Raw genomic sequence first — 24,989 nt, 5'->3', positions numbered from 1 at the left:
CATCGTGTCACATACAAGCAGCTCAGGTGAAGAGGGTCCTTGAGGTTTGGTGTTCTTTATCAGCACCGTGTTGCAAAGCAGGAACAAGACTTCTGCGTCCTGTGGTACTGTGAGCAGTTAGGGAGAGTCAGTACTGAAAAGCTGCTTGTGTCAAGTTTTGGAGCACTAAGCTTCTCTCCCTTTCCTGCCACAACCCTACGTACATCCCAGAACTGCCACGGTTTAACACATCAGCTAAACTGTACAGAGCACCACAGAATCACAGAATGGTTTGGGTGGGAAGGGACCTCTAAAGGTCATCCAGTCCAACCCCCCTGCAAGGAGCAGGGACATCTTCAAACAAAATACATTTTCAGCTTCAACAAAAATACACTTTCAGCTTTGACTGTACGATGATGTCTGATGTTGTTAGGTTTCCCAACCGAGTACTTACACAGGCTGGCCAAGCCTGGTGCTTTGGGTGATGATAAACTCCTTTCACAAGCAGTGAGCACAGTTAACGGAACGTCTTGCGTCACATCTGAAGCGCAGGGGCAGATGGAGCGCACGTTCCCATGGACTGACCTCCCGTCAGGTCTACTAGTGTTGGCAACTGTGAGTATGTGAAAAATGATTGTTAAAAGCTGCTGAAACGAGAGCTTCTTTATGTTAAAAAAAGGAAAAAAAAAAAAGTCTCACTGGCCATGTGCAGCATCCACTCAGCTTTTGGTGCAGCTTTCTGCTGTAATAACCAATTGATTCAGCAAATCCTTTTACTGTGTGCTTATATTCTTGTCAGCACGTTCAGGTTTATTTAGCACATGTTAATTGCACCCAGGTTTAGCACATCGTTGACCTTTAAAGCTCTGCTGAATCATGGGCTGATGTCTGTCTTCTGTTGGATGCAAGTCCACGCACTGGAAAAAGCTTGGAGGAAGTGGTGCTTAAGGGATCGCATCAGATGCTTCAAACGGGAGGAAAGCAAGTGCTGCTGAAGAAAGGCATGTTTGATCTAGGACTGGAAAAAGGCTTTAAAAGCCTTCCTGGAGACTTCTGCCTGACCTCTGGCTCAGGTGCTCTTGGTATCGATGAAATCCGAGGAGCGCTCAGAGCCTCAGGTTGAACAGTGTCACAGATAGTGTTTTATACTCGTGGTGTTTTCCAGAAATAATTTTCTAAAGAATAATGCCAGTATTGAACAGTTAATTTTGGAGTATTAACTGCTAATGCTGAGTTGCTCACCCATTGTGTCTGGAACTCCCCTCAGCCCCACATTTAAAATACAAATAAAGTTATTTTAAGCTTCAGCAAAATTGTAGAAGTGACTGTATCAAGTCTGAGTGTCCCCTGTTGTCTCTCTGTTTGTGGCGTAGGAAGGGGGAACCCTTTTGATCCTCTCAGTAGTCAGATACTAGTAATTCTCTGAAGCCCAGTTCAGCAAGCCTACCTCATATGAACATCCATGTCCTGAAAACAGCTCAGTTGTTTGAGAGCCACCTACACAGCTCTCAATTACATTTGTTTCTGATGATGTGTCTCGGTGGCTTAACCATAGTACCCTTCTGCGTACTGGAATTAGTAAAACAAGAGTGTTTCAAACCTAATTCTGCCTATAAAAGAAGGGTGAGGCTCGTTAATCCGTATGCTCCTTTTAATAGCAGCTTTTTGGGTTCCCCAAAAAAGGAGACCAGGCGCTCTGGAGAGAGCTTCCTACAGCAAATATCCTGGCAGCAGCCCTCCCAAGCCAGTTCTGGTGATTGCCACGGCTCCAGGTGCAACCGCTGCAGACCATTAAGAAACCAGTTATCAAACGTGATGGGCTTTTTCTTCTTGTCAGCCTGCTCTTAGAAACCAAGGGCTCGGGGCTTCTGTGGGTGGGGAATTGGTGTTTTCCACCCCTTAATGATGAAGGCTAAAACTTAAGCACGCTCTTCTTCTCCCTCCCTAAATAACCACTGCGTTTTGGGAAAATAGCAGGAGCTGGCAGTGCTCTTCTCCAGATTACTTCAAGTGTGTGGATCTGAAGACAGCAGCAAGCAGAACAGCACTGTGGATGCTCAAAGTATAAATTACTTTACCCAAAAAAGGGATGCGTGTGGTAAAGATCTTCCGTTTTGATTCTGCCATCTGATTCAGAGCCATGAATCTATAGATTGTGTAGTGTTTCGTGAAGTGAGCTGATGATTTCTCTCTGAGCGTTGAGGTCAATCCGCAGTACTGCTGTTGCAGGACCAAGGACTAATTTAGATTAGCAAATAAAGTGGCCAAATGTTCATGAGACGCTGGGCTGGAGGCAGGGAGGAAATGGCAGCCTTTAAAAGCTCTTTCATCTTGCTTAGCCCCTGGGTGAGCAGAAATATAATGCATTTGCACACCATTTGAGCATGACGCTTTCACATTCCACAGTTGTAGAAATCACCTTTATAAACAACCAATTGTCGTGCGACAGGGAACTATTGACATGTAGTTTTGGTGCAGCCCATGGCAAGAATTTTATTTTTAACTTTTTTTTTCCCCCCACCCTCAAAGGTGAGTCGTGTCAGGCTAGGACTGGTGGATGAGGGGCATGCCTCTGAATCCCAATTTTTTAACAGATATCTGTTGTGCTAAGCTTAAAGGAAAGAGGGAAGAAAGGATGTTAAGCAATTATATAATGATAACCATTAGGACATTTTATGTGTAAGAGCAAGTGTATCTTTTAATTGGGGAAAGCAGGAAATGTTTATGAACAGCCCTCCTTCAAAAGATCAAGTGAACTTTTACCTCTGGCTGCACTTGAGTGTGTGTTTGCCTTCTTAGTTCTACTCTGTGGCTTTGGCAGTCCTGCGTGGATTTTTTTTTTCTTGATTTTTTTTTTCTTTTTCTTTGCCTTTTTCCATCTAATAGATCTTGTCTGAAATGTACGTGTGTCTCCTCATGTGCTGCTGCTTTCCTAGGAAGCAGTGAAGTTTCTCAAAGAGCTTTTTTACAGACGATATAAAATTTATTTTTTTTTTTACTGTTTAAGACAATATTGCAGAGGAAGATGACGCTGAGGAAGTGCCGGAATTTCAGGTGTCTGGGAAAATTGGAGCAAAAAAGCAGAGGAAATTAGAAGAGAAACAAGCCAGGAAAGCACAGAGAGAGGTAAGCGTTTCCTGCCACATATAGAGACCAGAGCAGAGCCTGAATAGCAGTCCTCAGCAAAGAACTGGTGATGATGGAGAACTTTGTATGGGTTTATCTGTGTTTAGCCATGTTTATTTTTTTCACAGATTAGCGGACAGGAAAAGCAGACCCTGTAATCTACGGAAATTTCTGATGCCAGATTTTGGTTGAAGTTTGGCCCTTAAACAGAGACCAGCTACGCAGAGCGAACACACAGCTTTTCAGTAGTTCTTTCTTAAATCTGTGTGTAAAAGTACTTAAATACTGTATTTTTTCAGTTTTGCTGTGAATTCCAGGGAAGCAACAGGCTTTTTGAAACTTGCTTTCCCAAGTGTGCTTGTAGATGGCTGTGGGTTATGCATTAATTCCTTTTAATTGTTCTAGGTTTTTTTTTTGGTTTTTTTTTTGCAAACTCTGTGTTGTTCTGTAACTTGGAACATGGAGTTGTGAGAAGCAGTTAAAACTCAAACAGCCTTTGCATAACAGAGGCTAGAGTGGATGGTGGACTTCACACATTTTGTAAAAAAATTAACTATTAACATTTCTAATGTGTAGAGGGTGCAAACAAAGCCAGTGGAATTCCATCTTGGGAATTTTAGTGCCACTGGAGGTTTAAACTCAGTTTCTGCTCTACACTGAGCAGATAGGGCAGGGGGTAATAAACTTGATTATTATGTTTATATATAAACTTCCATTACGATCCTTTTCTCACTCTATGCTTTAACCATTTTGTCATTACTTTCCACATTCATTCTATTTAATTAGCCTCTTTTTTGTGGAAAGTTTGAGCAAAGTTGAGGTAGATAAGCATCAGTTGGTAGCGCAAGGAATCTTTTGCTTTATTTTAAAACATGCTGATTTTTATTTTCCCATGTAGACAGATACATTCCTCGGTTGGGTCTTTTTCTCTGAAACAGTCAAAGCCACAAATCCTTCATTTGAATGTCTTCTGCTTGTTCCTTTAATATATTTTAAAATTGAAGTATGCTGAAGAGACTGAAGAACAACTTAAAAAAAAAGTCTCTAAACAATACACTAAACACTCTTTTCATTCTTTCCTCATTTTCAACAATTTCTTTGCTAGATTTGGTTTAAAAACAAACATAAAATGATTTGAAGAGACGAGTATGGCTTTTTGTTTGAGAGATTCTGCCTAGGTTAATGAGAAAATTGAATGTACTTGGTTTTACAGAGTTTGGAGTCTCCTCTCCTTAGAGTCCCCTCTAACTAAATTTTAAGTGAGGGGAAATGGAATGCCACAATAAAATATTACTTAATATGAGTGTAGTAATAAGCTCACATGCACATTTGAAGCTTAAACCCTTATTGAGATACAGATAAAGCAAGTGAGATGAGTAACTTCTAAACTTAGCACAATAGTAAGTATGCTGAAGATTGGGGAAGAAAGGGGGAGTTAAATGATAATGGCTTTTTATTACTGTTCTCTTTACTGTTTCTTTCTGAGCACACATCTAGGAAGATAGTAAGAAACTCCCCCATGGTATCACAATAGGAAATTAAAAAATGTACATTCAGGAAGAGTAAGGCTTGCCTTGCCTAATGTGTTTTTTTAGGCTGAAGAAGCAGAGCGAGAAGAACGGAAAAAACTCGAGTCAAAAAGAGAGGAGGAGAGGCGGAAAGAAGAGGAGAGGATACGTCTTGAGGAAGAACGACAGGTGGGATTGGTTGTTTATACACGGAAATTTTGAACCAAGTTTGTCTTTGAGATTGCTTCTGTGTAAGTTCTGTGATCAGCACAACTCCCTTTGCCTTTCATTGCTATTGCAAACATTTTTAAATTTGCTTTTTTGTTGCTCCTATTTTGTTTGAATTACAGTACTACTCAGTTATTGCAACTGTAGATCCCAGCTTTGTTCCCTCAAGTGCTTGGCAGAAGTGAAAACTGCTCTCAACATCAATACAGGCATGTAGCAGCAAGCACCCACCCACGGCTGAGTCTCGAGCAAAACGAAACCCAAGCTCCTGGCAGTGGATCTGCTACTGCTGCATGCCATGGGGACAGATCGTTTGGCCAGTTTGTTACGTTGACAGACATAGGTGATAAAGTTGGCTGTTAGTCCTCCTGGGAGTTGTTTAAGTGCAGGTGTATGAAGGAAGGAGCTGTACCTAGTTGCAAGAGAAATTTGTGGGGGTTGCTTGCTTGGTGTGTGACAGGAGAAGTTTGGTTATCACAGTCACAGAATAATGTAGGTTGGAAGGGACCTGCAGAGACCATCTGGCCTCTCCTCCTGCTCCAGCCATGTCCAGTTAGAGCAGGTTGCTCAGGACGTTCACCAGCCCAGCTTTGGGTGTCTCTCAACAAAGGAGATTTCGCAATCTCATCTGTCCCCTGTTCCATTGTGCACGTTAGCTCTGCCTGCCTGCCAGCTGTAACCAGCAGGGCAGAAAGTGAAAGACATCAGCAACTGAATTTGCAACTTCTGTGTAAAATGATACAATTTTATTCTAATTATACAAATTTACGTGTGCTTGACAATTAAAGATTTCTAAACTATGCATACAAAGGTGTGTGTTAGCAGGAGTGACCCAGAAAAACAGGTACTGTGCAATGGAAATGCTTTTGGTGAATGCTTTCATCAGTGAGGGAGGCAAACTTATTTCAAAGCTGCTTTGTGTATTCTAGGCATCAGTGCTAAGAACTAGGAACGAGTTTCATGCTCTCTGGTGCTTGAGCAAGTTGTGTGGTAGCTTTGCAACGTGCTTCTGGAGGCAAGGACCAAAGTGTTCTGCACAATCCTGTGCTGAATAATTGCCGTCCCAGGGGAGCGTAGCCCCCAGCTTTCAGTGTGAGTTTTTTTTGGAGACTTCAGTGTGCGTGGAAATTTGTGTCTCTGGTTTGTAGTTAGCAGATTTATTTTATTTTGTTCTAAGCACAGGCTGTATAAGTGGAGTGTATTGCTGATAACATTTTAAAATATGAAAAGGTAGGTTTTCCTTTCGTCTGTTGAGGGCATGAAGGCAAGAGCAAGCAACTTAAAAAATTTTCTTCCATACATTACACACACAGATTGTATCCGTGAGATCTTTTGTAGGAGGTACATTTACCTCTGGGGTTACCTCCCCCAAAAATAATTTCTCTTCTGAACTCTCTGTTTCCTTTTCATCAGTAGAAGGCTCCTGAATTTCAGAAATTGAAATGGATGAGGAGAATGTCAGTACTACGACATCAGGACATGTAGCGTGGTCTGAGACTTTGACTTGTAAAGCAACTTGAACAAACTTCCAGGGGACCAATTATTCCACAGCTGCCCTTCTGAGAAAGATGTACAAATTTAGAAGTACATGGTAGCGCTCAAAGCGTGAACCCTGAGGCTGGATAACTGATCTCAGCTACTCTGAGCCACTCCTGCGCTTAGCCAGGCTGTGTCCTAAGAGCAGAACTATCAGCCCTGGCTTCCTGTGGATCCACCATCAACTGCTTCTCCCCTGCCCACGCACTTCAGTTGCACCAGCTTCTGCCTTCTGGTCCCTGTGACCACTGTGCTTTTCTCTTAAGTGTTGCAAATTTCTCCCCTTCATACTTCCAGCTTAGAAAGAGCTAAGACAAGCTCTGGCTGCCTCTAAAGCACACGTCTATTGCCCATCCTGCTTGCCATGGAGCTTGGCATATCAGATAACTCAACTCAAATGGCAGTTTCCCTCTCGTGGTATATTCTTTTAAGTGTTCTGTCTTCACCCAGTTCCCTAATTTTATTTTATTTTTTTTCTAAGATTCTGGGAATTCAGTAGCCTTGAAACCCTGAAGAGCTGGCTGAAGTCAACCAAATGACTCCAGTACTCTGGAGGAATTAGGAGGACACACTGGCTGGATGCTTGTATTATTTGTGCCACTTCCTTTAGAGGAAGCTAGCAAACAGAATTTCAATTCTTTCCAGACTGGTAGCCACCACAGCAGGTGAATTGCTAAGCAAATTGCAGTTGAGCTTGGCCAACCTGCTCAAAAGAAGGTGTAGCCCAGGACAAAGATGTTATCCTGTTGATTGCCTACAGGATTGAGCTGGGGCTTAGCAGTGCAGGTGGCTAATCAGGACCGGTCAGGCATGGTTGAAAAGTTGAGTAGAAAATAAGAGTGAAATTCTAACTAGAGGTCTTTTCACACAGAAAGTGCTTATTAACATATTTAACTTCTTTAAAATCCACTTCTGTTCAGTTTAGGGCTGAGTAATTTATGGTGGTTGAATGTGAAAATCTTACTCGTTTTCATTTTTAATTTTCAGTATTCCTAGTAAAGATTGCCCTGAAACACTTCCACCTCCATTTCACAAGGCTGAGTGAAGAGGAGGAATATAAACTAAGGCTTTGGGGTTTTTATTTTATTTTTTTAAATCTCATGCTCAACAGTCCAAAGGAGTACTTACTAGAATTTTGAAAATTGCTCAGGTGCCTGAATCTTGCTTGCTATTCACTTCAGGCAATACCTTCCTTGGCTACTTAAATTCTATAGTTTTAACCTTTTTTTGTTTGGTTTGTTTGTTTCTTTTTCCCCGGTAGTCTTTATCAGGGCAGCAAGCCAGCCCACGGGGCTACGTCGTGAACATAATTCTGCTGCTCAGGGGAAAGTGGTTTAAATATTTAATTTTTTGCTCAGGTCTAAGGTAGATAATCCATTAACCACTGAACATTTTGAAGGTGGATCAAAGTAAATGCATCTGAAAATATTTAATGTCCATCCTCAACTGTCTTCTGGTGATTTTAAGTCTCTGTCTTCATCTGAGCCTTTAACAGGAAACAGAATAATTCAAGACCTGTGCATGTTTAGGCTGCGATGCTCAAGTTCCTGCTTCAGTCTGCAGAGAAAGCAGCGTTACAGGGAGCATGGTACTAAAAAGGCTTCAGTATTTTAGTCTTGACTGGGTAATAGGAGGGGAAACAAATTGAATGACTAGATCCTTGATTACTGTGCGTGTAAGCATGGCCTGTCTTTATGATCGTAACATCTTATCTTCCAAATCTTGTTACAGACTGATTGTATTATGTAAAAGACACTGCCTCTCTCTTCTAGCCCCCTAAAGGGATCCTTGGGTTTTTTATTGTGTTTTTTTTTTTTTAGAGAATACATAGGATTAAATGGCATTTAGATGTTCTTCTAGAGAAAGGTTTCTACATTTCCACAAGTAACATTTTGTCACGAGTAAGCCCTTGTGGGCTACATGTGTGGTGATGCTGTTCCCCCGTATGAGTTAACAGACAGAAAGGCAAAATTATGAAAGGTAGCTCCAGCAGAGATTGATAGTCATGGCTTAAAAACCAGAGGGTATAGCTGGCTGTATGATTTTTGGAGGCAGTTTGATTACTGGCATTTCTGTACTTTAAATTTCTCGTGTCTTATGGGATTGTATAGACTTTATCTCTAAAGTTTGTCAGAGAAATGTAACAGTTGTCAGATAGCTTCATATTTTTCTTCCCTTTTCAGTACATCAGAGTGTTTCTGCAGGTCTTGTGACAGTGGCAAGTCTCCAAACACAACCAGCTTTGTTAGATAAATTTCAATTGAACCTTTTTTTTTTTAATCTGTCTCCCAAGAAGTGCTACCAAGATTGTGTTAACTCCTATGAACATTGAGATTGGCTTTGTGTAAAGGAGAGTTTCATTTCAGCTACAGTCTTAAACTAATAGCTGAATCCTAGTCAACTGCAATAGATGATTCCTGCGCCATTAAATACCTTCTAAAAGTTTGTCAGGTGATGAGGGAAGCCGGATGGATTCAGGAGGCTAGAAAATCGTGTTGTAACACGGAGATCTAGAAATTCCCGAGGGCTGATCTTTGATAAAATCGCCGGGACTGCTCACCCTTTCACACGCACCCCCGCTCCAGTAGTTTGAGATTTGGAGCCTAGTGGAAATAACGAATTCTTGCACCAGATGAAAACTCACTTGGTTTTCTAAGCAAATGGATATGTCTCTCCAGTTATTTTTGGGAAACTCAACACAGTGGTGTACTGCAAATGTGAACTGTACCTTCAAAGGAGTTATAGGGGCTAAAATCTTGCATATTCTTGAGAAAAATAACCCCTGCTTCTATTTAAATATATTTGTATGCACATATAAATAAAATGTGGTTGCCCCTTTGCTCCAGTGTTGCAAACCAGATAATATATTTTTAAATTCAAGTTTCCTTTCCAGTGTTCTGATGACCTGATTGGCTACGCATGTGAGGAAGCTCCTTTATAATTGGCATTTGCTTCAGCTCTGCTTTACCCTGGGGATTTCCCTTTCACTCTTGGAGTTTTTTAGTGGTGAGATGGTTTACCAACCGACACCTTATCAATGAGAGCGAACTTCCTCTGATGTTGCAAAACAGTGTCTTCATACAAAGCCTTGCAGATTGCTCGCCTAAGAGTTTCTTTTTTTTTTTCCCTCCTGTGCACAAGGATTTTTGTAGCTTTTACTCCCTCAGCTTAGCTTTGCCGTGCTAAGGAAACTGCTTGTGCAGGTGCAGGGCTCACAGCCGTCGCTCTTCTGTACCAAACTGCAGCATCGAACGGGGAGTGCTGCCTGCAAATCCGTTGCGGAGTGGACTGCTCTCCAAACATAGCTTGAGCCGGGAGAGGAACTACCGTCTTCCGGGGAGCAAGCTTGTAACTGGTGTGAAATAAAAGGATAGCGTTTGTTCACTGTTACGTTAAAGTGAGATCTGTATTTCTCAAGCACGGCTGTGCTCAAAATTTCCAAACTAGGGCAATTTCATTTAGGCTTTCAGTTTCAGTGCCTAAATAAAAAAGGTCTGGATCTTCAGAGCTGTGGAAGTGGAGGATCAGCTTAGTCATCCCAAGGGTCCTGTTGAAGCTTTTGAGAACTAAGACCCTAAAGTTCTGACTATTTGATTTGATATTTGGTCATGTGAGAATAGGCACCAAGTTTTAAAATGCTGGCTGTTGAGTTATTTTATTATGTGTAACATTATGTGAACATTGAGATTTGTGTGTCTCCTTTTCATTATCTGTTTGGCATTTATATCCCCTCTTCATACATAAACAGTGCATTTCTGGAGGCTGATGGAGACTACTACATAGTTTCAGTTCAAGCATCCATTTTCAAGTGTGTGTACTTTCCTGAAAAATAATTTCTCCTGAGGAAGTACAAGTAGAAGAGCTTGCAGAAAACTCATTCTACTCTGGTTTTGGATAAAGACTGGTAAAAAAAAAAAACACACTTATTCTGTCTTTCTAAAGGTATTTTTTAAATTTTGTGTCTAAACAGGGGGAGTGGGGAGGAATCCTAGAGATCCATTTTTTGCTCCGTTTGTTGGTCCGGTGCGTGCTCTACGTTCCTCGCTAGCAATAAGATCTCTTCCACTTAGCAGTCGAATAAGCTACCTATAAATGATCTGTTTGTCAGCAAGTTAGTCCTTTATCTGATTTGGAGGAGAGATGGCACAGCGCGCAACTAGCAGTTTCCTCTCCGGGAAAGCTGCTTAGGCAAAGCTCTTCAGAAAATCTACTTACTTGAGAGGCCAAGATCGCTTCGGCTCAGCGTCACCTTAAATGGGTTACTGCGACGAAAGCCAAACGGTGGTTTGATATCTTCTTGCCGGACGGTGCTGTAAGGGTCCTTACCCTTTGCTGAAAACCTTCAAAGGCTGTAATCTGTCAACCAGCCAGAATGGTGCAGTTACTCAAACACCATCCCAGGGCTCTAGAGGGATTTGTGATCCCGAGAGCCAAGGTCTGCTTCCAGCTGTAAGTCCAAAAGAGTTTTCAAGACGCTGTGGGTTTCACCTGGTAGAAGACTGAGCCTTTGTGCACTTCACACAATTCATGTTTTTCACGTTATGGAAATAATCATTGTGATCAAGGTAAAAGCAAACGGAAGGTCATGGTCTGAAAGGAGCCTCGCAGCAACTCCAGGTCCTGGGCAGGCAGGTGGGACAGAGCCTGGAGAGCAGTGGAAGGACTGGGACTGGGTGCAGTGACCAGATCTGGTATAGGACGGGGTCAAGGTGTTGGAAAGTGTCTTCCAGAGTGCTGGAGCTCTGCGAGCTCTTGGGTCTCTGCTACACAAGGTGGCACGTGGGACATGTAGCAAGCATGCAGAGCTCAGGTCGATCCAGCAGTGATAATGTGGATGTTTTATCAGAAAAAGGAGAGAAGAAAGAAAGGTTTGAGTGATTAATTTTATATTTTTTCTTAAATAAAGACATGATCAGAATGGGAAGAGTTTGTCATAGTAAACTGATCAAAAAGAAATATTTGCACTGTAGCAAGCCCCCAGTCTGGGTAACATTTAGATGGGTGAGGAGAGAAGCAAACCTGCTTAAAAAAAAAAAAAAGAAAAGAAGCAAGCAGCTGAAGGTGAGCATCTGCAGTTACCAAATTTCCACGATGCTGGGATTTCCCCAGCGCCGCACCCATCATTGAAGGGAGGTGGCCCAGCTGTTATCTCTCCTCTGAGCCACATGCTTTACCACTTAACTCCACAGCAGTTAATGAGATCAGAACGAGGAGGGGCGAGGAAACCTGACTAACAGAGATGTAATTTTTTGAAATTTAGATTTGAACTGAGTGCCCCCTGCGTGACTTGCGTGAAGCGAGAACCAGGCTCCGTTTCATGAGTAGACCCTGGGGTGCTGGGAGTGTTTCCCTGTGTGGGTTATGCACACGGACAGACCGGTTTTTGTGGGAATGCACCCTGCCTAAATTTGACCCTGCACCTTCCATGCAACTACTGCGTGGCTTGGGCATGTGAAAGAAGAGTTGCAGGATGGTGAAAAAAAAAAAAAAAAATAGCTGAGAGTAAGTGTTAACAGACAGCCTGACTTGGGCAGAGTTGCCCCTGCTCAGCTTAGAATCATAGAATCAGAACGGTTTGGGTTGGAAAGGACCTTCAAAGCCCACCCAGTCCAACCCCCCTGCAAGGAGCAGGGACATCTCCAACCAGATCAGGTTGCTCAGAGCCCCGGCCAACCTGGCCTTGAACGTTTCCAGGGACGGGGCTTCTGCCACCTCTCTGGGCAACCTGTTCCAGTGTTCTATAACTCATATTGTAAAAAATTTTTTCCTAATTTCCAATCTAAATCTACCCCCCACTATTTTAAAACCATTACTCCTTGTCCTATTGCAACAGGCCCTACTGAACAGCCTCTCCCCATCTTTCTTGTAGGCCCCCTTGAGGTACTTCAGCTTCAGCAGCTTCCACTGCTGTTGCTGGAAATGCTCCGCTGGTCTTAGGATCAGAATTTAGGATCTGGAAAACAAACTGATGTTGGCTTTTGGGGACTGGGAGCTGAGTGCTTTGCCAGTCTCACAGCAGAGATGCTTTTCTGCGTGTGTTGGAAATGGGAGTACCGAGATTAACGGGCCGGTGTGCTTTAATAAAAGTGAAGGTGCTGTTCTTCAAGTACGTAAGGAAAACGGGAATGAGTCTCGTTCGTTTGTTGTTAGACCTTCTAGAAACAGGAAAATATTTCTCAGTTATTGATGCTCTCAGTTGTAAAGGCAACACTGTCTTCTGATTATATATATATATATATTTTTAAGATCCATCTAGATTCAGATTTCCTCATTTCAACCTCTGTAGTAGACCAGGGGAAGAACCTTATTCTTCTGTTTCCAAGCTCAAGATCAAATTTAATGCGTTTACAAGGAAAGAACAATTGCTGTCACTTCATTTCCAAATTAAATTGTCTTTCTTGGCACCTGGAGCCCTTATAAGAGAGAGATCTACTGTTGGGCTTTTGCTAATACTCATTATGGTGATAAATGACCCAGAAAATGGTCCTGTTTTGTCTGAAGAGCTTCCTTAGATGTGTAGGTTTTTTGATAAGAGAGATTTTTGACATTGCACATACCGTAAGATCCTTTTGGTCCTGTTTTTCTCATACTTGCATGTTGATAGCATTCCTTCTCATGACTTTCTGTGAGTATGATTAAGCATAATTGGGACCAAATACACTTCCCTTTCAGTTTTTATTGAAAGGCAACCCTCCCATCCCCATTTCTGGTATCTTGCTGGTTTGGGCTTTACACGGCATCTTTGTGGATATGGCCATTTTCCAAGATATTTAATTATCTGTTCCTTCTCTTCCTGTTTTAATGGCACAAGTGTTTATTAAGGAAGCAATTACCAAATTAGTGTCAAAGATGTAGCATGGCAGGCATTTGAAAATCAATATAATTGTTCTTTAAGAGATCAATTCCTGTGCTAATAGCAAAGGAACGCCCAGAGATTGTCACTGAAATTGGAAGAACGCATCTTTCGAAGTCTAATCAAGCCTTTGCAATGTGATAGCCATCAGAGGCCAGTCAAATTGGGATCTCGTTGTACCGGGTGCGGTACAAACATAAATTTCTCTGCGGAAGAAACCGGTGTTGAAGGAAACATTTTTCTTCTGTGTGAGGTTACATGTGTAAAGTGTTTTGGAGAGGAGCAGAAGAAATTTCAGAAGAGAATCAGGGAAAGCTGCAAATTGATGAGCTCCCAGTAAAAAACTGTGAGTATTTGAAGCATTTTATAGTAATCTCTCTCATGCCAAAGCTTTTAATCACAGTTTTGATGTGTGAACGTGTGACTATTCCAGATTACCTCGTATGCATCACCATTTCACTGATGTTGGGCTTGGAGTTTTCTGGGTCATTTTTTGTTTGTTTGGTTGTTTGTTAAGACTTTAACATTTCTTTCCGGGTAGGTAACTGAAAGTATTTTTACTGTAAATAACTAAAAGCAGAACCTGTCGTTTTTGGTTAAATATGTAAAAAACCTTTTTTTTTTTTTTTAATACAATCATACCTTGTCTCCTGTGCCTACAATACTTTATACAGTTCTTTATATTCCATGTAGACGTAGTTTGCTTGTATGTCATAAGAAAGAGATTTTATTTGAAACTCTTTTACGGGCCAGCTTCTTCTCACACACACACACAGACGCCAGGGTAATTCCAGTATTCTTTGCAATCGCTCCCAGTGTACACCAGTACACGTCTGAGCAGAATTGGGGCCAGTTGCTGAAAATGTGGATGTTGCATCAAAGTACAGTTGGGGGCAGGGACTTCCTGTCACGGGATCTGGAGAAGAAACATATTCATGCAAATTAAGAGAACTATATAAGAGTGGTTTCTCTCCCCCGTGTCAGATCTGTGAAGAACCAGACTGGGTGTATTGTGTGCAAGCTTACACTGCCCCGTGAGATGGTTACTGCCTTAAGGGTGGCTTGTGAAATTAATGATGCCGTCAAGGGAGAGCTTAGACTCGATTTTAGAAACTTTTTATCTGCTGACTGTCCTCGTAGAACCAGACTGCTGATAAAGAAGATGCTACTTTACTTAAAACTAAACCTGATTTGGAGAGGAGCAAACTGACCACTTGTTATCTTTTCTGTCCAGGAAGAGGAAAAAAGGAAGGCAAAGGAAGAAGAAGAGAAGAGAGAGTATGAAGAGTACCTGAAGCTGAAGGAGAGTTTTGTAGTTGAAGAGGAAGGGGTCGAAGAATCAATGACGGAGGAAGAGGTATATATGTTAGGCTGTTGCTGCTGTTCCCTTTATCTTTGTTAGACTCAGGTTGCTCTTGCTGCATCCTGTAAATGAACTTGAAAAAGTAAACTGTAAATTCACTTGAAAGTAGGAGTCAGCCAAACATTTTTGCTTGTAAATGCTAGATTGTGTGTATGTCACACGTTAAGCTGGAGTGTTTCCCGAGGAATTTTACAATCCCTCATTCCAGACTCCTACAAATTAGTTTAGAGCACTAAGGCAAATGCATGTTGCTGGAAATTAATTTTTCCTTAATGTTAAGGACTGAAATAAAACTCATCCTGGAAGTCAGATACTCTTTTGCTGGCTTCAGCTCTGCCCTACCCATGTACGGTGGGGCAGATGAAAGCAAGGCTAAATATGGAGTTTGGTAGTGCCCACATATCTTGGGAGGCATTGCTTGGTTTTGGTTTTATTTTGTAGACCGACGGAGCTGCTGTGAAATCAAACGAAAAACTAAACTCTTGTCTTAAAAAGCTTCTGTTGAGAGAATTCACAGGACACAGCCTAGGTGCTTGTGGGTTGCGCGCTGGAGAACTGTGCCTTCAGTGTTGCAAATGATGGCTGTGGTCGACGGTATTTCAAACTGCATAACGTCCTAGCACGCTCCTCCTGTGGCTGCCTGCAGACGCGCTGCTGGGGATGGTGGTTGAAATGCGATACTTGACGTAATATCACAGCAAACTTTTTAAAGTTCCACTGTCGTGGGAGGCAGTGTTCGTATTCTGGCTGCTGAAAACCTGTTAGACTAATTTTAAAAGCTATGAAATGCTGAAATTGCTCTTGGTTTGCAGCTGACAAATTTGAGCTGCCCAGTGCATTTCATAAATATTTTTTTCAGGGCCATGTCTGCATTTGCTCCTCTGCTAAAGCAGCCCTGTTGAATTGAATGCATTTGCCCTTAGCGTTATTGAGAGCAGCTTTGGGCTGAGGAGCTTGCAGTGAGGCAATACTACTTGACATTAGTCACAGATTCTCACTGTGGACCCCTTTCCTTTGAGAGAAATCCCTCCATCATGCTGGGAGTAACACCAAGAGAAGTTGTACCTGGTGATGGGGAATTTCCTAAGATGCAGAGAACGGAGAAAAGCATACTTTCTGTTGAAAGTTCCTTCAAAAATGTGTGCCTGTCCTGTTAAAAGATGAGATTATAGCTAACATCTTAAATTGTTCTACTTTAAACTCCCTTTAAAGCTAGAATGTGCTTACTGTCTGTGTTCCTGCAGCTGCCTGCCAAGGAGAAATTAATCTTTCTGTATGTGGGAACAGAGAAGGGTGTTCCTCACTCAGAGCCTGGCAGGCAGTGGATGGTGCCTGGATCTCAGCATTAGGTAGCTTTGGTAGGGACGGGGAGATGATACTTTAACAGTAGGTGATTTGAAAGTCATCTTCAGAAACAACGACAGGTACGCAGGTGTTTGGAGACAGCAGCCTTGCAAAAATGGCAAGCCACCCTTCCACCTTGTGCTGAAGGATTTTGGTGTCCTGTTGTGATAGCTGGCTCTGCCTCGTGTTGTTGAGGCTAGCGTGCTGAACCTCGTGCTGAAAATTAAGGTCCAGAGCTAAGCAGTTAATTAAGGCTGATTGATTTCCAAGGCTGCAGAGTAACTTGATCTCCTGTTAACTTCAATGCCCGTTGTTTGCTTTGCCTTTGAAAATTGAGCCGCTTCTATTAAAATGCCGGATTTCAGGTGCATAGCTTTGAAAACGGCTTCAGCTTCCACATGTGCTGCACAGCTGTGTGCTACGCTTGACCATCTGCATGAGCTGTCTCCTGAAGCACTCTCTGTACTTCACCTCTGTACAAAATGTCCTCAGTGTGTGTATGTAACTTAATCCACCACGCACGGACTCACCCAGATGTGGTTCTTTCAGGGTATGTGTGATGTGAAGAGTAAAAGATTCAAATATTTCCTTTCAGAAAACACTTAAATACAAATTGTACTTGAGCCATATCCTGTCTCAGAAAATGCCTATCATAAATTGCTAGTTAAGATTAAATCTAGATATGTATTTCCTTTCCACTTCAAAATCTCCCTCAGTGTGCGTGTTTAAAACTTTGGGAGTATGCAAGCTAAACACCTTTGTGATATTTGCACTCGGCAAGTTTGCGATGCATTTATTGTGCATGAGTTTAAAATAACCATTGTTTTCCTTGCTGTATCCAGTCTCGCAGCTTTCTGACGGAATTTCTTGAATACGTTAAGGTAAGCTACCGTCGGTCTTTCTCCTCCTTCCGTACCTGTTAGATTGTGTAAAATGCCTTTGTCAAAGAGCTGAGTTGCAGAAAGAAGGGAAATCTTTCCTTCCTCTTCCACTTAAATATTGAACAAGTGACAAAAGTGATACTGTGGATGAAGGCTGCATTATTTACTTAAGCATGCACGAGCACGTCCATCGTTGTTAAAATGGTTTGTAATCACAGCTACGGCTTGGCTTTTTGGGGAAGGATTGTAGCTCTTACTCTCTTTCGTAAGGACGGGCGGTATAAACTCTGTTCCTGGTGGATCGCCCTCAGAGTTTGCTGTTAATTGGGATTTGGGACGCTTAGGCTTTTCATTTGTGAGCTGCCGATTTAGAAAACAGTCTCTGCATCTCAGCTCAGCATGAGTGAGAATTGCTGTACCAGCACGTGGCACGCCGCGCAAGATGTGTTTGTGTCTGAAACGCTGGCATTGCAAAGGTTAATCTAACTTTTCGTGCGATTTCTTGTTTTTATCCATGCAGTTTGCAATGTTATCTTAGCGTTTGGAAGGGATATTTAAGAAGATGATCCTTTGTTTTTAACAGGGTGTGTTAGTCTCCCTGTCATGATATTGCATGATTAGCTATTTAAAACCTGTGGTGTGCTCATGAGGCTTTCCACTTTTGATCTGTAAGGACAAATGCTGCTTTCTCCATTATTGGTACATCAAAGGTCAAATGCATTTTTCTACTCTTACTCTGACAATGTTATGCAAATATTTTTTTCCTAATTAATCCCTCCCTCCTTTAATGGAAACTGGACTCTTACCTGGCAGTGTACGGCATGCGTGTGAAGGGCTTCATTAGTAAGCAAATCACTTGTATACTTAGTGGCCTCCTAATTATTTTGTTAATCCAGAATCTCTAGACTCTGGGCCAGTTCTGCATGTGCGTTACCCCAGCAAAAACCCGGACTTAGAAACAGGTTTGTCTCATGGGTAACTCTCTGCAAGGAGTGAATCTGAGCGCTTGCCGTGCAAGCCTGAACAGTGACTCCGTCCTTCCAGAGTCGCTGCAAAGCTACGGGGCAAGCGTGCTGCTCCCTAAGTAAAACCATGGAGCGACGATGAACCGTCAGCTGGCACGCTTCATTTTGCAGCCGTGCAGCGATTTCAATATTCTGTTTGCCGCAGAAGCCAGAGAGATTTCTTTGAAAGGGAGAAGAACTTTGAAACGGCCCTGTCTGTTAAGACCACCCTCTGTTTCAATGACTGACTGTGGAAATGGGCTCCGTGGTGTGGTGTGATCCCAGTTCACACCTTCCCATCTAAGGCTTTCAAGCTGTGGATTAAGGAAAATGCGATAAACCAGCTCCCTGGGGTAACAGTAGGTAGAACAATAGGTTATTCCAACCTCCATTGGGATCTTCCACTAAAATTGGGAGGGTTTCCAAGGGATAACGCAGTGGGGTCTGATTCTGCGCGTTGCCCTGGTTTTTGTGCTGGATGGAACAGATTAGTCACGAACTCTGTTCGGTGCTTAAGCCCGTATGTATAGTTTTATATTAGTCACTACTATTTGACGTCAGAGAAATTAAGCACGGGCTGAAAGCCTAATTCAGAAGCGCTTTGACACCTGATTTCCTATGTAGAGATGAGTTGCAGAACTGGAGCATTGCGTTCTTTTACAAGTTTTAGTGTTTATTTTTTTTAATCCTGAAAGTATGCTTCATATATAGATTATGTATAGCCTCATCTTCTGTTCTGTTCACAGAAACTCTTGACTTATATCCAGAAGCAGTGCTAAGCTGCTAGTAGCTGTCTGAAACACTTAAAAGAGCAATTGGCATTTTAAAAAATAAAATTTAATTTAGCTCTTCTGTTGAATAACTTATTTTACTGGTGTAACTGGCTGGAGGTAGCTCGCCCCATGCTTTAGTTCCTAGGGGTGTTTGAAATAAAATGCAGCCTCTTTTCTCCAGCCCTGCCTTGTGGAATTGTTTTAAATAGGATTTTTCTCAAAGGCACCAAAAGGATTGATGCCCACCAACCCTGCGTTTCTGAAAGCCGAGCATCTCCCTTCCTTTGGGGCTTTCCCATTCGCCCCACAACCTCAGTCTGCTGCGATATCCCTGCCTCACACCTCAGGCTGTGGCACCCTCTCAGCTGCATTTGCTGTCCTCTGTGTTTTGCTTCTTCCAGTGACCGGTCCCCGAGTTCCAGACTTGACTGTTCTGCTCTCGGAGGAGCAGAATAACCCGTTCTTAACAGGAGCCTCATGGTTTTACTCAGCGGTGCTTACAAACCAGCTCCGTGGGCTCTCTGAGCAGCTCAGAAAAAAAAAAAAAGAATAATGAAGTGGGCAGAGGTTAAAGAGTGGCTGAGCATTTCCCTTGCTGTGGAGCGCTGGCTCTGTCGGCGTGGGGAAATACGAGCCTGCGCTTTCTCTATCTCGCTGTCCTCGCCCGCCCTGAGAGCGTGTCATTGAAAGCATCTGAGCTACAGCCAGTGAATTGAAACAGCAAACTACGTTTGAAAGGGATAGCAAAAGACTTGGAGGCTTTACGCCTTCCTGTTTTTTTTTTTTTCTGTAAGAAAAATTACTTTTATAGGATAAGGAAAAAAAAAATCCTAGTCGTCTTAATCCTGGGCGCTCTTGCTCTGTTTTATCTCTTGTTGAGGACAGCAGCAGAATCGTACCTAAAATTAAATTAATTCAGTAAAGTCTAGCTGTGTCTGTGTTCCTTTGTGAAAGTTAAGCCCGTGTCTAAAACGTGGAGCATGTGGTGAAGTGTTTTGCTGGCTTGGGACCTCACAGTGTCGTCGTATTTCAGTGTGTGAGTGCCTCCTGATTCCACCCCACCCTCTGGGCTCTCATTCACAGCAGGATCTATCTTGAAAAGCTTCCAGTAAACGTGGTCACTGAGGGTGAATATCTTTAAGTGAAGGTTTAAATCCTGTTTTTTCTTGTTGATATGGCTTTGCACCCCCCACACACACCCCCCCCCAATCCTTTTAAAAGAAGATGTGACGAATCTTGGCAGTTCCCAGCTCTGAGAACTGAATTCCATGGACTGGTTCCAGTTCCATGCGTTCAGTCCATGGTATTCAGTTCTCTAGCTTGGCTGTATCGAACTTCACAACTACTAAGTCTTGTGTGTGACTTTTTTTGTCTGAGTTTATTAAGATTCATCTATTTCAGCCTCTCTTTATTTCTTCAGTGTCCTTCCAGTGTGCTCTCGAGATCAGAAACAAATGCGTTTACCGTATTGCATCTGATGATGTAAATGTAGCTTTTGTGGCCGTACTTAAATGGCTTTTAGGGATGTTGTCCAGAATGTTAACGGAAGAGTTTTCAAAAGTTTTATGTTTTCCAAGCTCCTTACAAACAGTGCATCTTTTTACTGCATCTAAACAGACGAGTTTCTACAACTTTTGCAGATAAGAAAACAGGAACCAAGTAGCTCCAAACGAGCACACCAGGTGTTTTCTCTGTAATTCTCTGGAGCTACAGAGAAGCGTAAAACCAGATGTGAGCAGTGGGGACTGCGTCCTGACTGAGAGAGGCTGCAGTAAGAATCTGTCAAACGCAAAATGAAAATTTGCAGTTCCTGCTTCTGCCTGAGATCATCGCGCTGCCTGCGCAGGAGCGCGCTAGCAGTACGCTTCCAACACTGACAATTTTAATAAAATGCTCGCTTGCTTAGGAAGATTATTGTGGCTTTAATACACATGACATGAGTAAAACAGACTAAAGCGCTTAATGCTGCCAGTCTTACCTGGATTTTTACGTACGTGCTAATATAGACCAGTGAGTAATTTAAAAGATACGTTGAAACATCTCTCAGGAAAAAAAAAAAAAAAGAGATCTTGCTAAAGCATACTGGAAATTAAAGATAGCAGTTGAGAAACTCAAGTAGCAGGGAACGAACAGAGCCATGGCTGTTTATTGTGCTTGTGCTCATCCTGTCCTAATGTAAGAAAAGGTTCAGGATGAACGCTAGCAAATGTATTTGAGTCTTTCCACAGAGCAGCCTGGTTAAAGTAACTTAAGAGTTTTTCATCAGAAAAAATACTTACTAGGAAAAGTTAGAGTGACAGATTCTCCTTTGTCTATCAAACGCCTTTTTTGTTTGAAAGGAGAAGAAATAACACTAACCCGCTAATTCATCAGCCGCATTTGACTCTTGTTTGTTTCCGTAGAAAACAAAGGTAATCCAGCTGGAGGACTTGGCTTCGCATCTGGGTTTGAGAACACAGGTAAGTGCTAACTTTTGGGGTGCAAGTACAGGCAATGAGTTTAAAAGGACAGGAGAGAAGCTGGGTGGTGACATCTATGCTCAGTCTGCCTCTTGCACAGCTGCCCGTCGACTAACGGAGCCTATAGTGTTTGCAAATCCAGTAACAGGGCAGTTCAGGGTGCTTGGGAATCAAAAGCAGAGCTAGAAGCAAATTCAGACACTGCCTGCGTGCTTGGACAATGCAGGCAATCAATAGATGAGGTGTTTTGCTCCAATTGCTTGTGTGTTCTTATAAGATTTGAGGATTTGTCTCTTCCGGTGCCTTGCTTCAGAAAATTGTTGCTCTCAGCACCATAGAAGCCCGTCAGAGTGAGCTCATGGAGTGATATCCGTGCTTCCCCCTCCTCATCCTTTTTCTGTTCTCTAAATATTTTGTGTTTTGACTCTGAAGAATAGTTGTGGCTTGGTTTATTTTAATTTGAGCAATTGGATTGGTAAAAGAGGTTTCCTCTTAAATGGAGCAGGGAAAAAAAAAATTACTAAAAGCTCTGGAATATACTGAGCGTTGTAGCCAGGTTCTTGGAGAAGTACCTCAGTGTTCTTCATGGAACTCGTGTGTCTCATTGGCGCTCTGCAGCTGGGAAGATGTGCATAACCACCCCACTTGCACAAAACTGACAGCTAACTTAGCAATTAAAGTCTCTTTTGGGGATAGAGAAGTTATTTTAAGACCCCAAAATGCAGAAGCTCACTTCATTCTTCTGAGACCAAAGGCCTTACTGCCTCCGTCTGTGTGGAAATACTGGTGTGTATCCTTCACTGAAGTCTTTAACCCTGGGGGATTAAATGTGAGCCTCTATCTGTAGTTTGTCTGAACACATGAAATGCTTTTTTTGCCTCCCTCTTGATCATTTTATTATTCCTTTTCTCCTTCTAAACAGGATGCAATTAACAGAATCCAGGACCTGATGGCGGATGGCACTCTGACAGGTGACAGCCGAAACACAAAGGGGACAGAGGTGGGGGGGTGAACGTCCCCCACGGTTCAGGAACCACCAGAAGGGTAACTGAGCCCTGCTGAAGGCCTTTAAGGGTTGCTGAGCAGCCAGCTGCCGTTGATATCTTCTGAAATCTGAATTTTAAAGAATCACTTGAGTGTTTTGGGGTAGCTGTGTTTTAAAGGTGCTGTGTCTAAAGCCGGTACCGGGGTACGGCGCGCTGTGGGAGAAGCAAACACCCCGGAGCGCTGCAGGATGCTGCAGTGAGTGTAGCGCTTGAGCCTAGCCACGTACCCACGCAATCCCAGCTGGAATGTAAGCAGAGATGGAGCACGCGGGTAGCTCCCTGGCTGAACAAGTCTGTTGTACTGCTGGGCAGTCGTCGTCTTTCCGAGGATGAAGCAGGGGAAGGTGCCGGTGCAAACATTTACTGGCCTGCTGTGGTCATGACTGGGAAACGTCTTGATGGGTGCGCGTGGGTTCCCATTCGAGTGACCTGAAAGCGTAGGGATGTGTGCACTGTCCTGGCTGTGTCCGTGGCCTGAAAGGCAAGCCGTGAGGCGCTCTGCCTTGCGTTTGATCCTGTAATGGGTTAAGAACAGAGATGTCTGCTCTCACTCTTGTTGGAGCAACCAAAATACGGAAATTGAGCTTTGTTCCCTTTTGGAGGGTAAGTTGGAATGGCTGAGCCGGGCCCCACAGGGTCTCCGAATCACCTCCTGCACCCTCCTGCTGCTCTGCCGTTCTCCACCAACTGCCTGGGCCCAGAACGTGGCCACCAAAACTCTAGACCTGAAGTAGCTGCTGTGGTGCTCCCCGCTAGCTGCCCACAATGAAAAGAATGCGTTACTTTGCTGAACAAAATGAGTCTTAGCAAGGCACCGGGCTATTGTAGTCCCGCTCAAAGACCCAACGGTAGAGCGGAGATGAAAGCCTGGCTGCTAGCACGTCGTTCTGCCTGCCCTAGATGCGAAATGCAGCCTCAGCAGTTTGAACATCCTTTCCAAAAGAAGTGACTGATGTCTGTCGGGAAGTGAGAGGAGCCGAAGCGCTGACTTCAAGGTCCTTTCTTTCCCCCTGCAGGTGTGATTGATGACAGAGGAAAGTTCATCTACATCACTCCGGAGGAGATGGCTGCCGTGGCTCAGTATATCAAACAGAGGGGACGAGTCTCCATCGCAGAGCTGGCCCAAGCAAGCAATTCCCTGATCAACCTCCAGCCTGACAGCCGAGCCGTCGCTCCAACCGTGGCCTGAGAAACCTTTTAATGAATGAGCCACACAATTAAAAAGAAACAAGAACCCCTCTGGTCCGTTCATGGTGCTTGAAGATGGGATGCTCTTTTGAAGCATCAGCTGCAAGACTCGATCAGAAGTTTTGCTTTTGATTCTGATAGAGCTGGTATAAAATAGGACGGTCTTCTCTACAACAGGCTAGTCAAGAACTTGGGGCTAGAGCGCTCTGATGCGCCCGTAGCCCGGGAATATCAGGAGCTTTGACATGGTTACTTTATCTTGGCAGCAGGTCTCAGCTTTGTATTGTTTCCAGGTTCTGATGTCTGTATCAAATATCTTTGATTTTGATTGGATTTGGGATTCTCCAGGCTTGCTCTGCGCTTAGGGAGCTGCGTAACTTTGTGGCAATGGCATGCGCAGCGCAGAATAACAGGTGTGTGGGGGCGAGGCTTGCGGATTTTGTCTTCTAAATCAGCGTTGGAAGGATAGAGTAAGAAGAAAATACTGCAAGTGTGTGTCTGTTCTTACTGAAACATGTACTGAAACTCCAGAAACAGCGCTTGCTGTGTGGTGAGAACTTCCAGAGGTTGCTTCAGAACACCTTTGCTATATAAATATGTTTTCCTTGGTTTATATCATGTAAAAAAGTTTGCTGGCAGCCAAGCTCTGTGATTTTTCTGTAGCCAGGAGACAGAAAGACCTCCAGGGACAGGCTAACTCGCCTCATTTATTGTGCAGGCCGATTCCACTGATACCAGCCCGATTCTGATGATTCATCCTTTGAAGTAAGAGCCAGCTCAGTGCGTCTGAGGGCTTCAGGCACCCTCGCCCCGTGGCCTTTGTGTTCTGGATGCTTTGTTTTTTGAAATTAAAAAAAAAAAAAAAAAAATCAGGCACTATGAGTCATGCAGTTAATGTTACAAGTAAATGATTGCTAATATGTTAATTGTAGGGGTCAGTGTATTTCCTGCATAAGAATATTTTAATTTTTAATAGCCTAATTGACGCTTTGTTAATTCTCCTTTCTGAAAACAACAGGATCTCTGTGGATATGCAGGAATTGGGGAGGGCAAGAGGGGCTGGGTTTGTCCCTCCCGAACTTCTGGCCTACTCGAGCTCTCTCCGAGCTGCGTTATCAGGGAGACGAGATAGCAATAAAACAATGGAAGGAAGCACGTTTCCTTTTCAATCTCTGCGCTGCCGCTGCCGAGTGCGATACTGTGCCGGAGCGCTGAGCTACGGTGCAGCCCCGCACGGTGATGTGAAGGATCAGTACGTCGTCACCGCGTTGCACAGCCGTAACCGGCAAAAAGATTCCTTGAGATTTGAGGCTTGTAAAGTCTCTTAGTTCTTCAAAATTTGATTTTGCCATGATTTTTTTTTCTTCTGTCCTAAACTATTCTTGTAATAAAATAAACAATATTGAAAGAATTGCAGATACTTGTATTTGTATTTTTTTTTTAAATATTTTAAAGGACTTTAGGAGATAAAGGAGCTGGCCAGCAATGCCCCGGACCTCCAGAGCCCTGAGGTATTCCGTTAAATCCACTGAAATCACTCTGAAGTGCACGCAGTTTCTGTGAAGGTAAAAAGAACACCGTGCTCACGGTGCAGTGCAAGTTTGCTTCTGAATTATTTCTGTATATTGGAGTTCCACGGGGCTGTGCCGAAGCCAAACGGGTTATTTGTGGTTCAGTAACTGATTAAAAGCTGCAGGTTAA

At 43.1% G+C, this 24,989-nt stretch overlaps 1 protein-coding gene across 1 annotated transcript in view; it reads left to right on the top strand.

The window, feature by feature from the left end:
• Window positions 1-24,704, top strand: part of DDRGK1 (DDRGK domain containing 1) — a 38,443-nt gene extending 13,739 nt beyond the window's left edge. Inside the window, exons 3-9 of the mRNA XM_086746143.1 lie at window positions 2,987-3,105; window positions 4,701-4,802; window positions 14,465-14,587; window positions 16,780-16,818; window positions 20,998-21,054; window positions 21,977-22,025; window positions 23,117-24,704. Coding sequence (XP_086602269.1) covers window positions 2,987-3,105; window positions 4,701-4,802; window positions 14,465-14,587; window positions 16,780-16,818; window positions 20,998-21,054; window positions 21,977-22,025; window positions 23,117-23,289 — 662 coding nt within the window. The 3' untranslated portion in view covers window positions 23,290-24,704. The remainder of the gene's footprint in view (window positions 1-2,986; window positions 3,106-4,700; window positions 4,803-14,464; window positions 14,588-16,779; window positions 16,819-20,997; window positions 21,055-21,976; window positions 22,026-23,116) is intronic.
• Window positions 24,705-24,989: the final 285 nt, after the last annotated feature.

Source organism: Chlamydotis macqueenii, chromosome 4, assembly GCF_036417535.1.
Source record: "Chlamydotis macqueenii isolate bChlMac1 chromosome 4, bChlMac1.mat, whole genome shotgun sequence".
Classification (NCBI taxonomy): domain Eukaryota; kingdom Metazoa; phylum Chordata; class Aves; order Otidiformes; family Otididae; genus Chlamydotis; species Chlamydotis macqueenii.
The sequence above is the reverse complement of the archived record's forward strand: the minus strand, read 5'-3'. Positions and strand labels throughout refer to the sequence as shown.